Source organism: Cynocephalus volans, chromosome 12 (genome assembly GCF_027409185.1).
Source record: "Cynocephalus volans isolate mCynVol1 chromosome 12, mCynVol1.pri, whole genome shotgun sequence".
Classification (NCBI taxonomy): domain Eukaryota; kingdom Metazoa; phylum Chordata; class Mammalia; order Dermoptera; family Cynocephalidae; genus Cynocephalus; species Cynocephalus volans.
In genome coordinates this window covers 84,201,906-84,217,867 of record NC_084471.1, presented here as the reverse complement: position 1 = coordinate 84,217,867, position 15,962 = coordinate 84,201,906, and the positions used below count along the sequence as shown (strand labels likewise).

Sequence of the window (15,962 nt, the reverse complement as noted above, 5' to 3'; positions counted from 1 at the left end):
GTAAGGTTTTTTTAACCTCTAAGATCTTCAGGGGCTGGCTCCTCCTCTCAGTCAGGACACCTTCCCTGACCAAACCACATGGATCCCCCCAAGCTAACCCATCACTCCATCACTTCCTGCTCTACTCTCTTCTTAGCACTTACATTGTTCATTCATTGTTGATTATTTACTGTATGTCTTCCTCTACTAGAAGGAAAGCTTCACAAGAGCAAGGACCTTGTCTTCCTTATCTACCAGGACATTCCTGGTGCCTAGAACATGCCTGGCACATGTCAGACATTCAACAGATGGTTACTGATGAATCAATCAATCAATCAATCAATCAACGGGGCTAGATCCAGAAAAACAGGCAAAGGTGAGAATAAATAGAAACAAAGAGGGATTTTTAAGAGACGACACATGTGCACACACACACACATACCAAATAAGGAACTACACAGAAAAATAAGAACAGCAAATCTGAAGTGGTAAAGTGCTAACACTAAGAGTAGAATTTCCATATGTTAAAATGATCTGGGGAGGCCATTAGGCTGATGTAGCTCCAACACCCTCCAACAAACCAAAACCCACTTTAGTATAAATCGTAAAATGAAATTTATGCTTCACCAGTCAGAAACCATCAACTAACCTGTAACCAGGGACTTCCCATAGGACTGATCCAAATAAGGCTACTGCTCTACTTCAACCAATCAAATATTGTCTTTGCTCTGCTGCTCCATTCACACTATAAATGCCTTCCCCTGGTGGAGCCCCAGACCACCTGCGGTCTGGAGCTGCCTGATGATTCATTAATCACTGTCTGCTCAAAAAGCTCTTTCAAATTTTAATATGCCTAAGTTCACCATTTAACACATATTTGCTAAATTCTGACTTGCACATAGCTTGAGCTATTTTAGAGGCAACCTAATTTAGTGAGCATACCTGTGCTGACAAGTCTAAGTTAATTTTCATGGCTAGGTCAAAATATTAAAAAAAAAAAAAAAAAGAAAAAGAAAGAAAGATCCAACGATGTATTACAGATTTTCCTGCACCCTCAAAAACATTTCTGGGAGAAAGAGTTCCTTGAGTTTCCTCTCATACTTGTGCTGTAATAAGTTCAGATCAAACACAAAGAGCAGGGAGAGAAGGGTGGGATGGGGGGTTGAGCTCTTCTCCCCCAGAAAGTGGAGGGCGCCTGTCTTCTGATGCCTGAGCCTTCGCAGACCTGCAGCTCATCACCTTGCTTGCAAATAAGGGCAGACAGCAGGGCTTCCACTTGCTTCCTCTAGATACTCCTTTCTTAACCAATCTCATATAGGGAAGGAAGGGAGAGAACAAGGAGAGAGGGAGTGAGCAAAGAGCTGTCCCTGCGCGTCACGTCTCCAGGCATCGCGGGCTGCACCAAGTGATGGTGGACACCGCACAGGCACAAGAGCCAAGAACCCCAGCCCAGTACCTCATCAGGGACCTCACAGCTCGCGGGGACACCGGGAATCCACTGCTCTTGGGTTCTGCTGGCAGTGGGGAGTGGCAGCCACCCCAAGCTCCTCTGTGAGAAAACCGCTGCTGCTTCCCGTTCTCCCGATGGGGGCTCACGGGCTGCTGTGCGCTGTGCGGATGGAGGGCCCCGTTGCTCCTGATTGCACATGGAATTGAGGGAAAACAAAGTCAAAGAGAAAGACAAGACTTGCAACAAGAAGAGCAGTACCCACCCCACCTGCAAGGCCTCCTGCCAGAAAGCAAGTATTCTCAAGGCTTGAGCACTTCTGCTTCTGATATTTACCGCCATATGTTTAAAATCACATAACTATATTACTATTTGTTTCTTTCAGTGTTAGAGCTTATTGTATTGACTTCCTACTGTAGAAGATAGACTCAGTCTCTCTTAAGTGGTCACCAATACACACACACACACACACACACACACACACACACACACACACACACACACACTTCTTTACCCCTCATCCTCCAAATACATTTCTCTCATAATATTTGGCTGAAGTGGTATCCAGGATTTACATTAGTATGATTTTGCAAAATATTGTTCATAACCGAGCCATCCAACGTACTCTGATTAGATTTTTCTGTCACAAATCCTTTAAGATATAATTCATAACCACTAGATGGGTGTAAATTAAAAAGTCTGATACTACCAAGTGACGGTAGAATGTGAAACAAAGGAGATTCTCATTCACTGCTACAATGCAATGTCTCAGGAGGTAACATAGTCAACACGAGTCTACCCTCCATCCCCACAGCTCCACTTCTATACTTATGCCCAAGAGAAACTTTCATGTATTTGCACAAGAACATATGCACAAAAATTTCACTGCAGTGTAATTTATAACAGCAAAAATGTGGAAATAACTTCAATTCCAAATCCAGAAGAATGGATAAATTATGATAATTAAATACTATACAGCAGTTAAAACAAATGAAATATAGCTACATGTATCAACACTGACTTATCTCAAAAGCCCAATCTTAAGTTTTTTAAAACAGCAAGTAATATCATTCATGTAAAGTTTGAAAATATGTAAAATAATGCTATTTGATATTCACTGGTATGTATATACATATGAAGTAATGCCCTAGGAAAAAACCAAAGAAATTAAAAGTGCCAAATTCAGAATTGTGGTTACCTCTAGAGAGAGAGGGTAGGGACTGGGGTCAGGGTATGTTATTTTCTACATGTTGGAAATTATACGCTAATTTTTTAAAAAAGAAAGTTAACTTTCAGGAGCTGATCTTTCACTGAAAACGTTTCCTCCTAAAGGTGATGTTGAATAAAAGAAATCCCATTCCATTCATGTGGCCCAATCTTAAAATTTAGAAATAAATTGCTTTTCTTGTAGGAAAGTGTTTCCAATGTTTGTTTCTATAACTGTTTCTTTCCCGCTGCCTGAATTATACAGTGAAAGATCTCAAGGACCACCTAGTGCTAAAACAGTAATTCTAAATTAGCAGATAAAGTGGGGAGTGGGAGGTAGACAGACCCTTAAGAGTTTGTGCAAACCTGTGTGTGTGTGTGTGTGTGTGTGTGTGTGTATTCTGGGGACACAACTTTGTGAAATTCTCAAAGGGGTCCATGACCCCTCAAACACTCAGAACCTCTGAGCTGGTGTAACTGTCTCCTCGTGCCTCCCTGTCCCAAGATCCTTCCATGGTGGCAGTGTACTCAGGGGTAAGCCTGTGGTTCTGGAGCCACATAGACATGGGTCCAAATCCTGGCTCCACTGGGGCTGGGTGACTGTGGGGAGGTTACTTTCTGTGCCTCTGTGTTTTCTCCTCTGTAAAATGAGGAGAATGGTTGTTGTGAGCAAGCGGCATGGCAAAGCACCTAGCACATGGCCAGCATTGAACAGATATTAACCGTGTATGCCCAGGGTCTCACTGTTACATGCTCTGGGTTCCTTCCTACCACTTTTCACAACTGTAATCAATTACTCACATAATTATTTATGTAATATCTGTCTCCCCCAATATCCGATACGCTCTCTGGGGAAGGAATCTTATCTATCTTGTTCTTGGCCAGGCACTGAATGAATATGTGTTGAATGAGCAGATAAAAGGATGAAAACAGGAATGACTGCCTCCACTTATGGAGCTGCTGGGTGTGAGGACTAAAAGTTTCTAAAAGAAAAAAAAATAACACAGACTCTGAGCTGTGTGACTTCCAAGCTATGGATCAGCAGTATAATCCCTTCCATAGAACTTCTAGCAGTTTAGTATGAAGGTAAAGAAAGACTATTAAAGGAAGAAAAGAGAATTATTAGCTTTGAAAAAAGCCTGGATCAACATCGACTAGATGAAGAGGGGAGAAAGGAGTGTAGGCAACAGTGGGCTGGAGAGTCTCAAGGACAGAGGAGATATGACTTCAGTGGTGACATCAAAATAGCTCTGGACCGGCCCACAGGAGAGAACACAGCTGCAGTCAATTGTCATATCTATCTGCTGTCAGTGAGGCAAGGCAGGGAAAAGTTAGCAGGTAGAGACAAGGTGGATGCAAGAGGAAAGTGGGAAGTAAGAGGGGTTTATAGGTTGTTCTCTAAAAAGCAAAGCAGGCAATGTAATTACTCCCATCTGTTGCAAGGATACAGAGAAAGGCATCCTCACATAAGCCAACGGGAGGTCTCCTGGCATGAGCGTGGGTCAAAGTGATAACTGAGCTCCTGCTTTTACCACCTGTGAGATTTCCAGAGAGCAACGAAGCACTGAACTCTATTTAAATTACTTCCGAGTATCACATTCCCAGGCAGGAGGGTGATCAGAATTTCATGATTCATCTCAGTTAGTTGCTACTCCATAGCACTCATCTTTATATCAAGAAGTATAAAGAGGTAGGAAATGGGATGAAAAGGCAGGAATTTTTTTAAAAAAGATAAAATTCATCATCAAGGCAGTATTTATTATACCGCATATACAAGGCAGTATACAAATCAACCACATTTTTTAAACGTTCAAAAGTAAGGGCCTTATAATTACCAAAAAATGGGGTCTCCATGTAAAATTGTTAGTAATTATAGATTTGATAGGAGAAGAAAATTATAGTATGTGCTAGAACTTTTAATATGCCTTAATTATCCTTATCATCCATAATCCACAGAATAAAACGAATGTACCCTAATTTTTTAAAATGAAAATGGACTACTAAATAAGATTGTTCTTTAATTGAATATGACGTGAAAGTATTCCCGTATGGTTTAGACTGGCTCTTTGTGGAGTTCCAATAGACGCCTCCTAAACTCTCTGGCAACAGCATCATTACTAGAGCAAGCAAACAGGCTCCAGTGCTCTTTGATGGATAACACTCATTTGAATGCACGGAGTCAAAGAAAGCTTTTAAGTTAAAAACTGTTATAGTTTGCAACCATTTCTCTATGTGAATCAAGATTTTCTTAGTAGTATGCAACCAAAACAAACCAGCAATATCAACTTGCAGTTGACACAGATAACTTTCAATTCCAAATTCTGGACTCACAAAAACTTTACAGTCATTGAATTTTTAAAAAGTGTAAAGAATTTGAACATATATAATGCATTTATCTTAATGAAATAAGCTGTGTTTATTACATTATGGTCTAAAGTGAGATTACATTTAAGAGAATGTAATTTGAGTAATTCCCTGCCCACACAATTCTTGATATAAAAACTGTAAATGACTTACGCTTTATCCTGCTTGTGGGAGAGGGAAAAGAGGTCATAAACCAAGCACACTCCAAACACTGTGATGCCCGTCTCCTTCACCAGCATCGCGCAGGTCCCCAGAAACAAACTGAGCAGCAGGAAGAAGGGAGAAGCTGTGGGAGGGAAGCACTCCCCAACACAGCACTGATCCAGACTCCTGAAAAACAAGTGGGAGCTACTTCTAATCTAAAAAAAGATGTGGGCCACTGAGAAATAACACGTTGTAAATAGAAGATCTATTAGCAATTTAACTCTATTCTATCCTAATTATTCAGTACATGAACAAGATTTAGCTTCAAGGGTGTACATCATAGAGTTACTTAAAATTACTAAAATAGAAAAAGTAAATGCCCCAAAATGCTAAATTTCATACTTGAATTATGGTACAGTATATACAAATTATGATAAAATATGGTATGCATTTAAAATGCTAACATAGATACATTTAGTGACATGAAAAGATGTTTAAGTGAATACATTTTAAGTGAATAATACAGGTTACTAAACAATATGCATGGGCCTGGAGCCAGATTCTCTGGGTTCAAGTCACAGCTCTGAAGTTAACAGAGGGTAATATGTGGCAAGTGACTTTGCCTCTCTGTGCTTCAGCTCCCTTTTGTGTGAAATGGGATTACAGTGTTGTAAAGAGGATTAAATGAATGACTTATTAAATGTCAAGTGTTTATCATCATCATTATGATTTAGTGAACTATTTTTATATACCTCTGTACACAAAACAAAGAAGTCAGGGATACATATACCAAAATATAATCAGCATTTATCTCTGTGATAAATATTTTGAAATTTTTCTTTTCTTTTGGCTAATCTGTGTTTTTAAATTTATTTTCCACGAGCATGAGTTATGTAAAGTTCATTTTTTCGCAGTTTTATTTCCAACAGGGATTTTCAAAAACTCCAGTGCTGTAGTCTTTCTTTTCCCTTACGAAACTAAATTGGCTTCATACCAAGAAACATCACTGTTCCCTTCAGCAGGTGTCACAGGCATGGCTTCCACTTTTTGAAATGAAGGCCAGTATTTGTGTAGTTGTGATGTCTCCTCCTTATTATTATGTCTTAGAACAATCGTATAAAACTATATGCAAAATTTGCAGTAGATATGCACTTTTCTATGAAGTTGTTCTATAGCTTACATATCTAAAAGTGAGAATGGCATGCACAACCAACCTGTAATAATATCACTCCTTAGCACACAGATACAGATATGCTGCAGGCCTAATCATGTTCAACCACACAGAAAAAGCCTCAGAGAACAAGCTTAAACTGAAGAGCAATTATTAATTCTGTTCTAACACTAGAGCAAACAGGAAACAATTAATTGTTAAATTGGGGCTATATTTTAATTCACAACTCCATTTCATATGATTAATAAGGCAGGGGGAGGTCACAAAGCCAGGATCGGAAGACTGATATACACTAAGAAATGGCTTTGCCCTTTAAAACAAAACAAAACTTTGTAATACTTAATTCATTACATTCTTGATTCAAGGTCTAAATTGGTTTATAACAAGGTTTCTCAATCTCAACACTATTGGTATTTTTGTGCCAGATAATTTTTTGTTGTAGGGGCTGCTCTTGCCTTTTAGGATGTTTATTAAGCAGCAACCTTGGCCTCCACCCAGCAGATGCCAGTAGCACCTCTTCAGTGGTGACAAAAACATTTCCAGAGATTGCCAAAAATCTCCCGGAGGAAGAGGGGTGGTGGTAGTAGTGGCTAGGGTAGGGAGTGAAGTAGCTCCTCATTAAGAACCACTGCTTTAGAATAGTGTTCCTCAAACAGTCACAGGGCTTTGTAAGATTATGGGTCCATGCACTGATCCAAAGACCAAGGTTCACAAATCCTTAACCAGGTATCTCTCCACAAAATAGGGTAACATGTTAACCAGCCCCCCTTTTCCGGGTCATGCTCTGAGCCCTCAGCCGCCATTCACATTCTATTTTAACCCACCTGCCCCTTTCCCTATGTGGATATGTCACAACTCAGGTGAGAATCTGATCACTTTGGGAGTAAAGATGCAATATAACGGGAAATTATTTTATTGCTTTTCAGTTTCCCAAAGCAAAGAACTTCTGTATTGTGATGAAGGAAAACTACAGTTGAAAAATACTACTTTCTATTTTGCCCTATTATTTTAGGCTCTGAGTTACTTTGACAAAGATAGCAAAGAGGAAAAATATTAGGACCAAAATGAAAAGAGAAATTAAACAAATCCTAGGCAAATAGAAGAGAGCACTGCACCCAGTATATTTTGGCTCAGAGCTAAGATTTCAAATTCCATTCTCAGTCAGAAACTACAAGTACGAGGAACTAAGAAGCAAGAGCCTGGGTTCCCAGCACTGGGAAAGCAGTCTCTTTAAAATGGTATCATATGGTTCAGAATGGGGCTGGAACAGAGAGCAGCCCAGCATTGGGTAAGGAGAAAGTTTCCAACCTCTGGTCCCTGGGAAGCTCGCTGAGCATGTCACAGCTCAGAAGCCTTCCACCTCTCTCAGGCAGAAGCTCACAGTCTACACCCATGGCATGCTTGTAATCACAGATCAGGGCGCTTTTAGGCATTACATACCTATTGTAGGAGAGAAAGGCCAATAGAAACAGCAGACACGCTAACACGTCGGCTCTGCCAACAATCCCAGCCACCTAGGAAGTTTAAAAGAATAAAAAATAAAAACCTCAGAAAATTACTTTCAGAAAACTATTAGATAAATGTATTTGTTTTTAGATGAATGGAAGGTATAACAAAATAGAAGACATATTGTTATTCAAATTCTGATATATGACTACCTCTGATTATCACATATGAGTATATTTAACAATAAGTTTACAGGAGAAAAAGAGGAAGGAAGGGGCAAGATTTTCGTGCTTAACTTTATTTCTAATCTCTCCTACAGAGGATCAAGTCACAGCATCAAATCACTTGTTGATTTATTTTTAAAAATTTTGAGCAGCAATTGAATGGCAGACACTGTGCTAATCTTTGGGCACCAGACTGCTAATGGAGCAGAGGATATTTACGGAGTACAGGAGAGGTAAGTAGAGGAATTAACACTTTTGACAGGAAAGGAATGAGTCTGAACTCATGACCACTATATGTGAGCATATGTGTGTTCAAGTGTGTCTGTGCATGTGTACATGTGTGCTTGTGTGCATCTATTTCTTAGCTCTGTCACTGAAAGCGCCTAAAAGCAAGATACTCCAGTAGCAAAGAGCCACCCTGGCCCTAACCACAAGCCATCACTTGACTATACAGAAATCCCAGCTCCTTGAAGAAGTGGCTGATTCCAGGGCTGAGGCTGCAGAGATTCAAAAGGATCTTAAATCATCTTCTCATGTCAGAACATAAAAGTGCTGAGAAAATGATAGTCAAAAGAACACAGAAACCACTGACAAGGGGTTCCCGCTTTCCAAATCAGAGACAATTTGAATATCAAAATAAATAAGGACCATAATATATTATGAACCATTGAAAAAATAGAAACCGATGAATCCATACTGATAATAAATACACGGATGAATGAATTCATACATATGTAAGTACATATGTATTTACAGTAGGTGAATGGGAAAGAACTAAGAGCTCTTCCTTCGTCAAAAAGCCAGTTGAAGGGCCGGCCCCGTGGCTCACTCGTGGCTCACTCGGGAAAGTGCGGCACTGGTAGCGCTGAGACTGAGGGTTCGGATCCTATATAGGGATGGCTGGTGCGCTCACTGGTTGAGCGTGGTGCAGACAACACCGTGCCGAGGGTTGCGATCCCCTTACCAGTCAAAAAAAAAAGCCAGTTGGGCCGAGCCCGTGGCGCACTTGGTGGAGTGCTGCGCTGGGAGCGCGGTGACCCTCCTGCCGCGGGTTCGGATCCTATATAGGGCTGACCGGTGCACTCACTGGCTGAGTGCAGGTCACGAGAAAACGACAAAAAAAAAAAAAAAAAAAAAAGCCAGTTGAATATAGAGAGTTGGAAAAATAACCATTTTGCTTCCAGAGGAATAAAGACTGGATTGAGCAAGTAACATCAAAAATATCAATGGATGCTTGGGCTGAGCCCGTGGCGCACTCGGTAGCGTGCTGCGCTAGCAGCGCGGCGTCGCTCCCGCCACCGCGGGTTCGGATCCTATATAAGGATGACCGGTGCACTCACTGGCTGAGCGCCGGTCACGGAAAAAAAAAAAAAAAAAAAAAAAAATATCAATGGATGCTAAATCTAGGGCATGGAAGTTTTTTGAGCTGCAAGTATTTGCATGGCTTCAATGTGTCTCTTTGCCAATTACTAATTTGATAGATTTTTTAAATTACACTATGAGAAAACATGTTATATTGCATTATGTCTTTAAAAAAAATTTTTTTCATTGTACACGTTTATGGCGTACAGTCTGTTGTTTCAATACATGCATATATTGTATATCATCTAATTAGAATAGTTAGTGTATCTATCACCTAACCATTTATCATTTCTTGGTGGTTATAGCATTTATGATCTTTTTTTCAGGCTATCTTGAGATATACAACACAACATTATTAGCTCTTGTCACTCTAGAGCACCTGAACTTATTTCTTCCTACCTAGCTGTAACTTTATAACTTTGTACTGCTACCAAGCTACTTTGCATTACACCTTGACTGGAGAATCAAAATTAAAATCATCATCCCTGAGAAGGACACATCATTTATACAGTATATATTTATACAGAATATAATCATGAGAAAATAGCAGACAAACTCAAGATGAGGAATATTCTATAAAAATATATAAATAAATGTTATGCTAATAAATTATAAAACGTAGTTTTATATTAATATTTTATAACATTAAAGTTTTATTACATTTTAATTTATTCTGCTTTATATTAGATCATGATTCCTAATTATATTACAACTCATTATAATATAATTATATTTAAATGTATTTAAATATATTATATATCATATATTTATATTATTTCTATTTATGTATTATATATTATATTATAATTATATAGTATAATATATATTAAAGAACATTATATATTATAATTATATAGTATAATATATATTAAAGAACATTATATATTGCAATATAATAAATATATTAGTAACATTGTATATTATCTACATTCTAATATTAATACCTATAAATTATATTATAAAAGGATAAGGAAGACTGGCAACTGTTCCAAACTAAAGGAGACTAAAGAGAAGTTATGACTAGTGCTCTCAGTTTTAGAAAACATACAACTAAATCATTAACGTGTAAAGAGAAATGAATTATTCAACCTACTTTCAAATACTTTAAGAAATAATATTTTTATATATTAAGAAAGAAAGAGAGGAAAAATAATAAAACAAATGTGGCTAAATGTTAAAAATTCATGAATCTGGATAAAGAATATACAGTCATTATATTTTTTAAGTCTGAAATTATTTTTTTAAAATGTGGTACTTCAGAAAGGGACTGAAATGGAAAAGGGGTGGGAAACAGATGACTCTCTATAAATCTTTGTATTATTTTACTACATAAGATGTCTGTGGATTTCTCTTAGTTTTTTAAAATCCAAGAAATAAAATTGTAAAGGACAAAAATGGGGTATAGTTAAAATGATGCTTCAAAGAAAAGGTCACATAAGAGCCAGATAATGGGGAGTCATTCATAAGGGAAACAAACAGGGTTGATATTTCAGGCACAGAAAACAGCATCTCCCAAACCACAGAGGCCCTGAGGTCCACGGTGTGTTAGAGGATCGATCAACAATCAGTAATGGAAAATAATCTTCTGGGAAATGTACGTATAGACACCCTCATTTAACAAGTACACTTTGCAGTCATTAAGGTGAGGCAGTGACATAAGTGTGGAGTCAGACAACCCAAGGTTTGTATATAGCCTTCTCTTGCCATCTGAGTGAGACTCGATTTTATTTTATTTTTTAATTTCTGAGATTCGGTTTGTTATCTTTAAAATGAATGTAACATCACCGCCCCGCCACCCCATGTGATTGCTGTAATTAATGAGATGCTATATATAAAGTGCCTGCTTGGTGAATGTGGGTGCCCTTTTTTCTTCCTTTGACTTTTAGAGATAAGGGGTAAAACTCCTAACACTGAGGTAGGTTTTCCTGTATGGCTTGCAGAAATCACCTTTTTAAAGATTTACATGTATTTCTTAATTTAACTTTACTAGATAATCTAATATATCTACTACTTAAAAATCTAAAAGGAAATTATTCAATTATATTGCACACATATGGGTTGACAGAAAGTCATGTATTGAGAAAAATTCTAGTCCAACATACATCAAGAGAAACCTAGACATAGCCAAAGAAATGCATTGGCAAAACAGAGCTGAAAGCTATTACCTAATGCGGCTGCTTGAACCACACACTGTTCGTTGATCTGTTAATCTATAAGGAACTTGAGTGCCAAATCAGGAAGACTGCATGATTTAAGGGAGGTAGGCAGTGACAGTGTGGTGTCACCACGGTGTCAAAGCCCAGCTCAGACTCATGATCTGTAAAGCAACAATGTAAAGCATGGGTCACTTGTGAAGCCTGAATCTGCTCAGTCTACACCCCACTGCCTCCTTGAGCATTTAGCTTAGCATCCCTCGCAAAGTTTCTTCTGTAGGAAGAACAAAGTCTTGGGATAATGCCAAGCATCTGGGCTCAGAGGGGCACTCAACACAGCACAACTGTGGCCACCAGCAAGACTTGCAAGCTGATATTGGGTGTAGCAAGCTGGAATGAGGCGAGCACGACTAATGTGTTAGAGGCATCCTGAAGCCCTGGTTCTCTCATTGCAGCCAGTCTGGATGCTGCAGTAGCATAACGTGCCAGCTGGATGTGCCCAGATATAAAGAATGTGTCACGTCCCATGGAGCAGAAGCTCAGAGAGGGTGTTGAAATGTTAATGCTAACATTGACAGGCTCTCTCACCAGTCCGAAACACTAAGTATGCATTGAACACCTACTGTATACCCCTGTTGAGCTGGGGTCTTTGGGGCAAAGGGATAGATATCTAAAAACAAGGTGCTTGTCATCAACAACTATACAACAGTACTTTGAAAAGTTCGTGGAAAGATAGAATTGAAAGATAATGCAAATCTCTCCATGAACCTTTTGAAGACAACTGTGTCTAGACCACCCATTCATTGGGATTCAATTAGTGAATATATCATAATGTTCCGTTAGTGTGTGTTTCATTCCTGTTAACAAACATTTTCCAGGTGCCTCCTATTTGCCTGCTGAAGGAGTACAATCTGCTTCAAGGAGTAACATCTGGTGGAGAGTCAAAATAAAGTATTAAATGAGATACAAGGAAACTACATGCACCATAAGAGGAGAAAGCACTGCGGGAGAAGACTGAAGGGATTACTTTTGACTTTAGGATCTGGGAAGGTTTCAGGGAAGAGCTGGGATGTAAAGTCAGACTTAAAGGATAGACATGAGGATTTTAGGAAGCCCAACACAGGGGAATGTGAAGCCTAGGCCTGGAAGGGAACAAAATGCATGCCAGGTGGAGAACACAAGAGTGGCAGAGAAAGAGAGGTCTGAAAATATATGGAGTGTTTCTGCATAGAGTGATGCAATGCATGGAGCAAATGGAAAGGGGGAGGGGCAATGGGAGAAAAAGACAACATTAAGTTGGAGCCAGGTGCACTGGAGTCTATGACAACGTAGGCTGAATTGTAGGGTGCTGGAAAGTACAAAAGCAATCAATCAATTCGTGATAAGTGAAAAATATATGCAAATAGACTGCATGTACTTCTGCCTCAAGCTGCAGGTTTCCATCACCAAGAGGATGGCTATAACCTGGGAACTGTGGCCTCTAACAAATATTAAAACATTGCTAAAACATCCATGAACATTGTTGGACAGAATTCAAATGATGTAACATGTAGATCTCTTAGCAAGGTTAACAGAATCAAACGTGGAAACTGCCCATTAGGACTCAAAACTTGTTACTTTTTGGAATACCAAGCATAGGTTTGTAGATAGTACACTATATGTATAACGTTATTAATATTCATTTTATTTGCAAGATTGAGTTCTATTAGCATCAGAAAGGACCAGGAACGCACACTGAACACATAGCAACAGCTACAAGCCAGACTGATTAGATCATGACAATTTTTCTCCTGCATCCTCTTGTCCCAGTCCTAGAAATGTTCACTCTAATCTTTGATTCCATGTGTCAGCGTTTCCTGCTCTCACTTTCAACCTGACATAAGTGCATTCCTTCAAACCAGTAACATCCTTATGATAATTAAGTTTTAATTCTCATAGGAGAATTACAGTAATCTTCCCCATTTTTCTAATTTCTCTACTGATTTTTCTTTTTTCAGGATTCAGGGAAAAAAACCCATAAATTTCCTAAGAAATATACTGTCAGGAAATCCTTTCAAGAACCTTAAGGGTTTAATTGAGGAAAATCTGGGTCTACCCAGATTTTTATTGCTATGCCCATCCACTAACCATATTACAGTCACTGGAATATTTGTTGAAAGACTGAGTAAATAAATGGATTTGTCCCTATCTACATAAATTGGAAGTAATTTTTCTCTCCACTAGGATTATTATTGTTTTATTACAACATAGTTCTTTGTCTTGCATCTATTTACGTGTATGTTCTTTGGCTTTTCTGTGAGCTTGTGAACAAATTGTGAGTAGGGATCTACCCATATAATCCCCTGCTGTATACCCACATAATCCCCTGGCACCTAGTAGAATGCCCTACACCAAGCAAGTACTCATTAACTATTTGTTAATTACACAATTGAGAAAACAAACCCTTAATCATACCAACATATTTATACTTAATCATATCAACGTGTTTAAACTACACCCCATCCTTACAGTTTAAATTCTCCATCCTTCCTGAGATAATTTATAATCCTATTTTTGTTCTTGTTTCCAAAGCAGAGATATTTCCCGGTAACACGCCATTGTCTTTTTTTTTTTTTTTTTCTTTTTTTATAAATTATCACCATATCTTCTATATAGTATATTTCTTTTTCTACTTCTCTGTTCTCCTCCTTAGAAACCTGAACTGAAGTCTATAATTAAATAAGTCTTTCAACTTTACTTTGTAGTATAAATTATTTGTTGGTCAAATTTCTTTCCCTTTTACACCTCCATCATCTTCTTATGAACATAAATACCTTCCCTAATATCCTTTCCTAAATAAAAGTCCAGCTCTCAGACTCCTTGGCCCCTTTAACTGTGTTACCATGGATTTTTTTTCTATTACTACAGAAGCCTACTGAAACCCTTTTTTAAGGTCATTTTGCTAACAGGATTTTCATCTTTTCTTGGAATCCAACCTAAGCTCTACCAGCTCATGATCACCCTGCCCAAGGATGCCTATGTTTTCTGCACTTCTTTTCTGCAACCGCTGAATTAAAACTGTTACTGCCCAACTCATTTCTTCTTTCCTGTGATAACTGTCCCCAAGACACTCTAAGCACAGAACTTAAAAAATTATATGTCAAAAATATAATATTGTCTACGGTCTGATATTAAAACGTGTCATCGACCCAGCATCACATATTCTGTACGGTTAGGAATAGCAGTCCTAGATTATTTTTCTTCCTGTTAGGTCCAAAAAGAACATTCAAAACGGACATATCTCCCTCATATTTTTAAGTTCATAGCTAAAACTTTTCATCTTAATTTTATTTACTTGAAAGGATTTAACTTCCCATGCATTGTAAATATTGACATTTTAAAATAAGACCATAATATTACTGTTTTAAATGTACCGAATGGAATCTGAACACTATAGCAACTTGAAGCTCATTATCTCCCATTTATACAAACATGAACGGGCTCTTGTTTAAATGGCAGACATTTCACAACCTTTCTCCTTGAACTTATACTTTCATTTTTTATCTCCCTCAGCATTTTTTCTTAATGTACTACACAGTTATGCTTAAAACTATTTTAATCATCTTATCTCCGTGCAATAAAAAATACATGCAGTCATCCCCAGGTATCCGCAGGGGTTGAGTCTAGGACCAAATCCACAGATGCTAAAGTCCCTAATATAAGATGGTGTAGTTGCATGTAAGCTATGCACGTCCTCCTGTATACTTTAAATCGTCCCTAAATTACTTATAATACCTAAGACAATGTAAATGCTACATAAATCATTATTGCACTATGTTTTATTAGTATTATTTTTGACTTGTATTATTTCTTATTGTTGTATGTGGTTTTTTTCGCAAATATTTTCGATCTATAGTTGGTTGAATCTGAAGATGCAGGACACACAGATATGGAGGGCTCATTATATATACTTAAATGTATTCTCTTAAATTTCCTGTGACCACAAACATCTGAGTGTTAAATTTTTAATTTCGTATTACTATTCCAATTATTACGAATTCACACTTATTCGATACATCATAAAGTAGGAAAATAAATATTAAACACAAAAATTTACCTCAATAATATAGTTGTAGCAGGTTTCTTTTCAATAAGTTCAGTTATCTGTGCCTGAATGTTATCTTTTATTAGAATAAGACAACATATAGCATCAGTTCTATTCCTAGCTTTCATCTTTATGACTGTTCACATAAATAAATGAGGATGGAAATAGATATGTAATAACGACTTAATTCTAAGGACTCCAAAGTTAATGGCAAATATCACCTAGTGATCTATCATCTTACATAATTTTTAATGATCTATCACCTCACAACTCAATCAGGTCCTCCTTTAATTTGGTCAAAAGCAAAGAAGTTGAACATACCCATCATTAGAGTTACCTGCCCTCAGAGTCATTTACTTTCAGTTTCTCAGAAACACAGCAA

At 38.0% G+C, this 15,962-nt stretch overlaps 1 protein-coding gene across 2 annotated transcripts in view; it reads right to left on the bottom strand.

Moving 5' to 3' along the window:
* The window catches only part of TMTC1 (transmembrane O-mannosyltransferase targeting cadherins 1), a 281,941-nt gene that overhangs the window by 247,823 nt on the left and 18,156 nt on the right, over window positions 1-15,962 (bottom strand). For both annotated transcript variants that reach the window (XM_063074874.1, XM_063074875.1), the window contains exons 3-5: window positions 7,752-7,825; window positions 5,150-5,326; window positions 1,436-1,615 (exon numbers count right to left, since the gene is read on the bottom strand). In XM_063074874.1, the coding sequence (XP_062930944.1) occupies window positions 1,436-1,615; window positions 5,150-5,326; window positions 7,752-7,825 (431 nt within the window). The remainder of the gene's footprint in view (window positions 1-1,435; window positions 1,616-5,149; window positions 5,327-7,751; window positions 7,826-15,962) is intronic.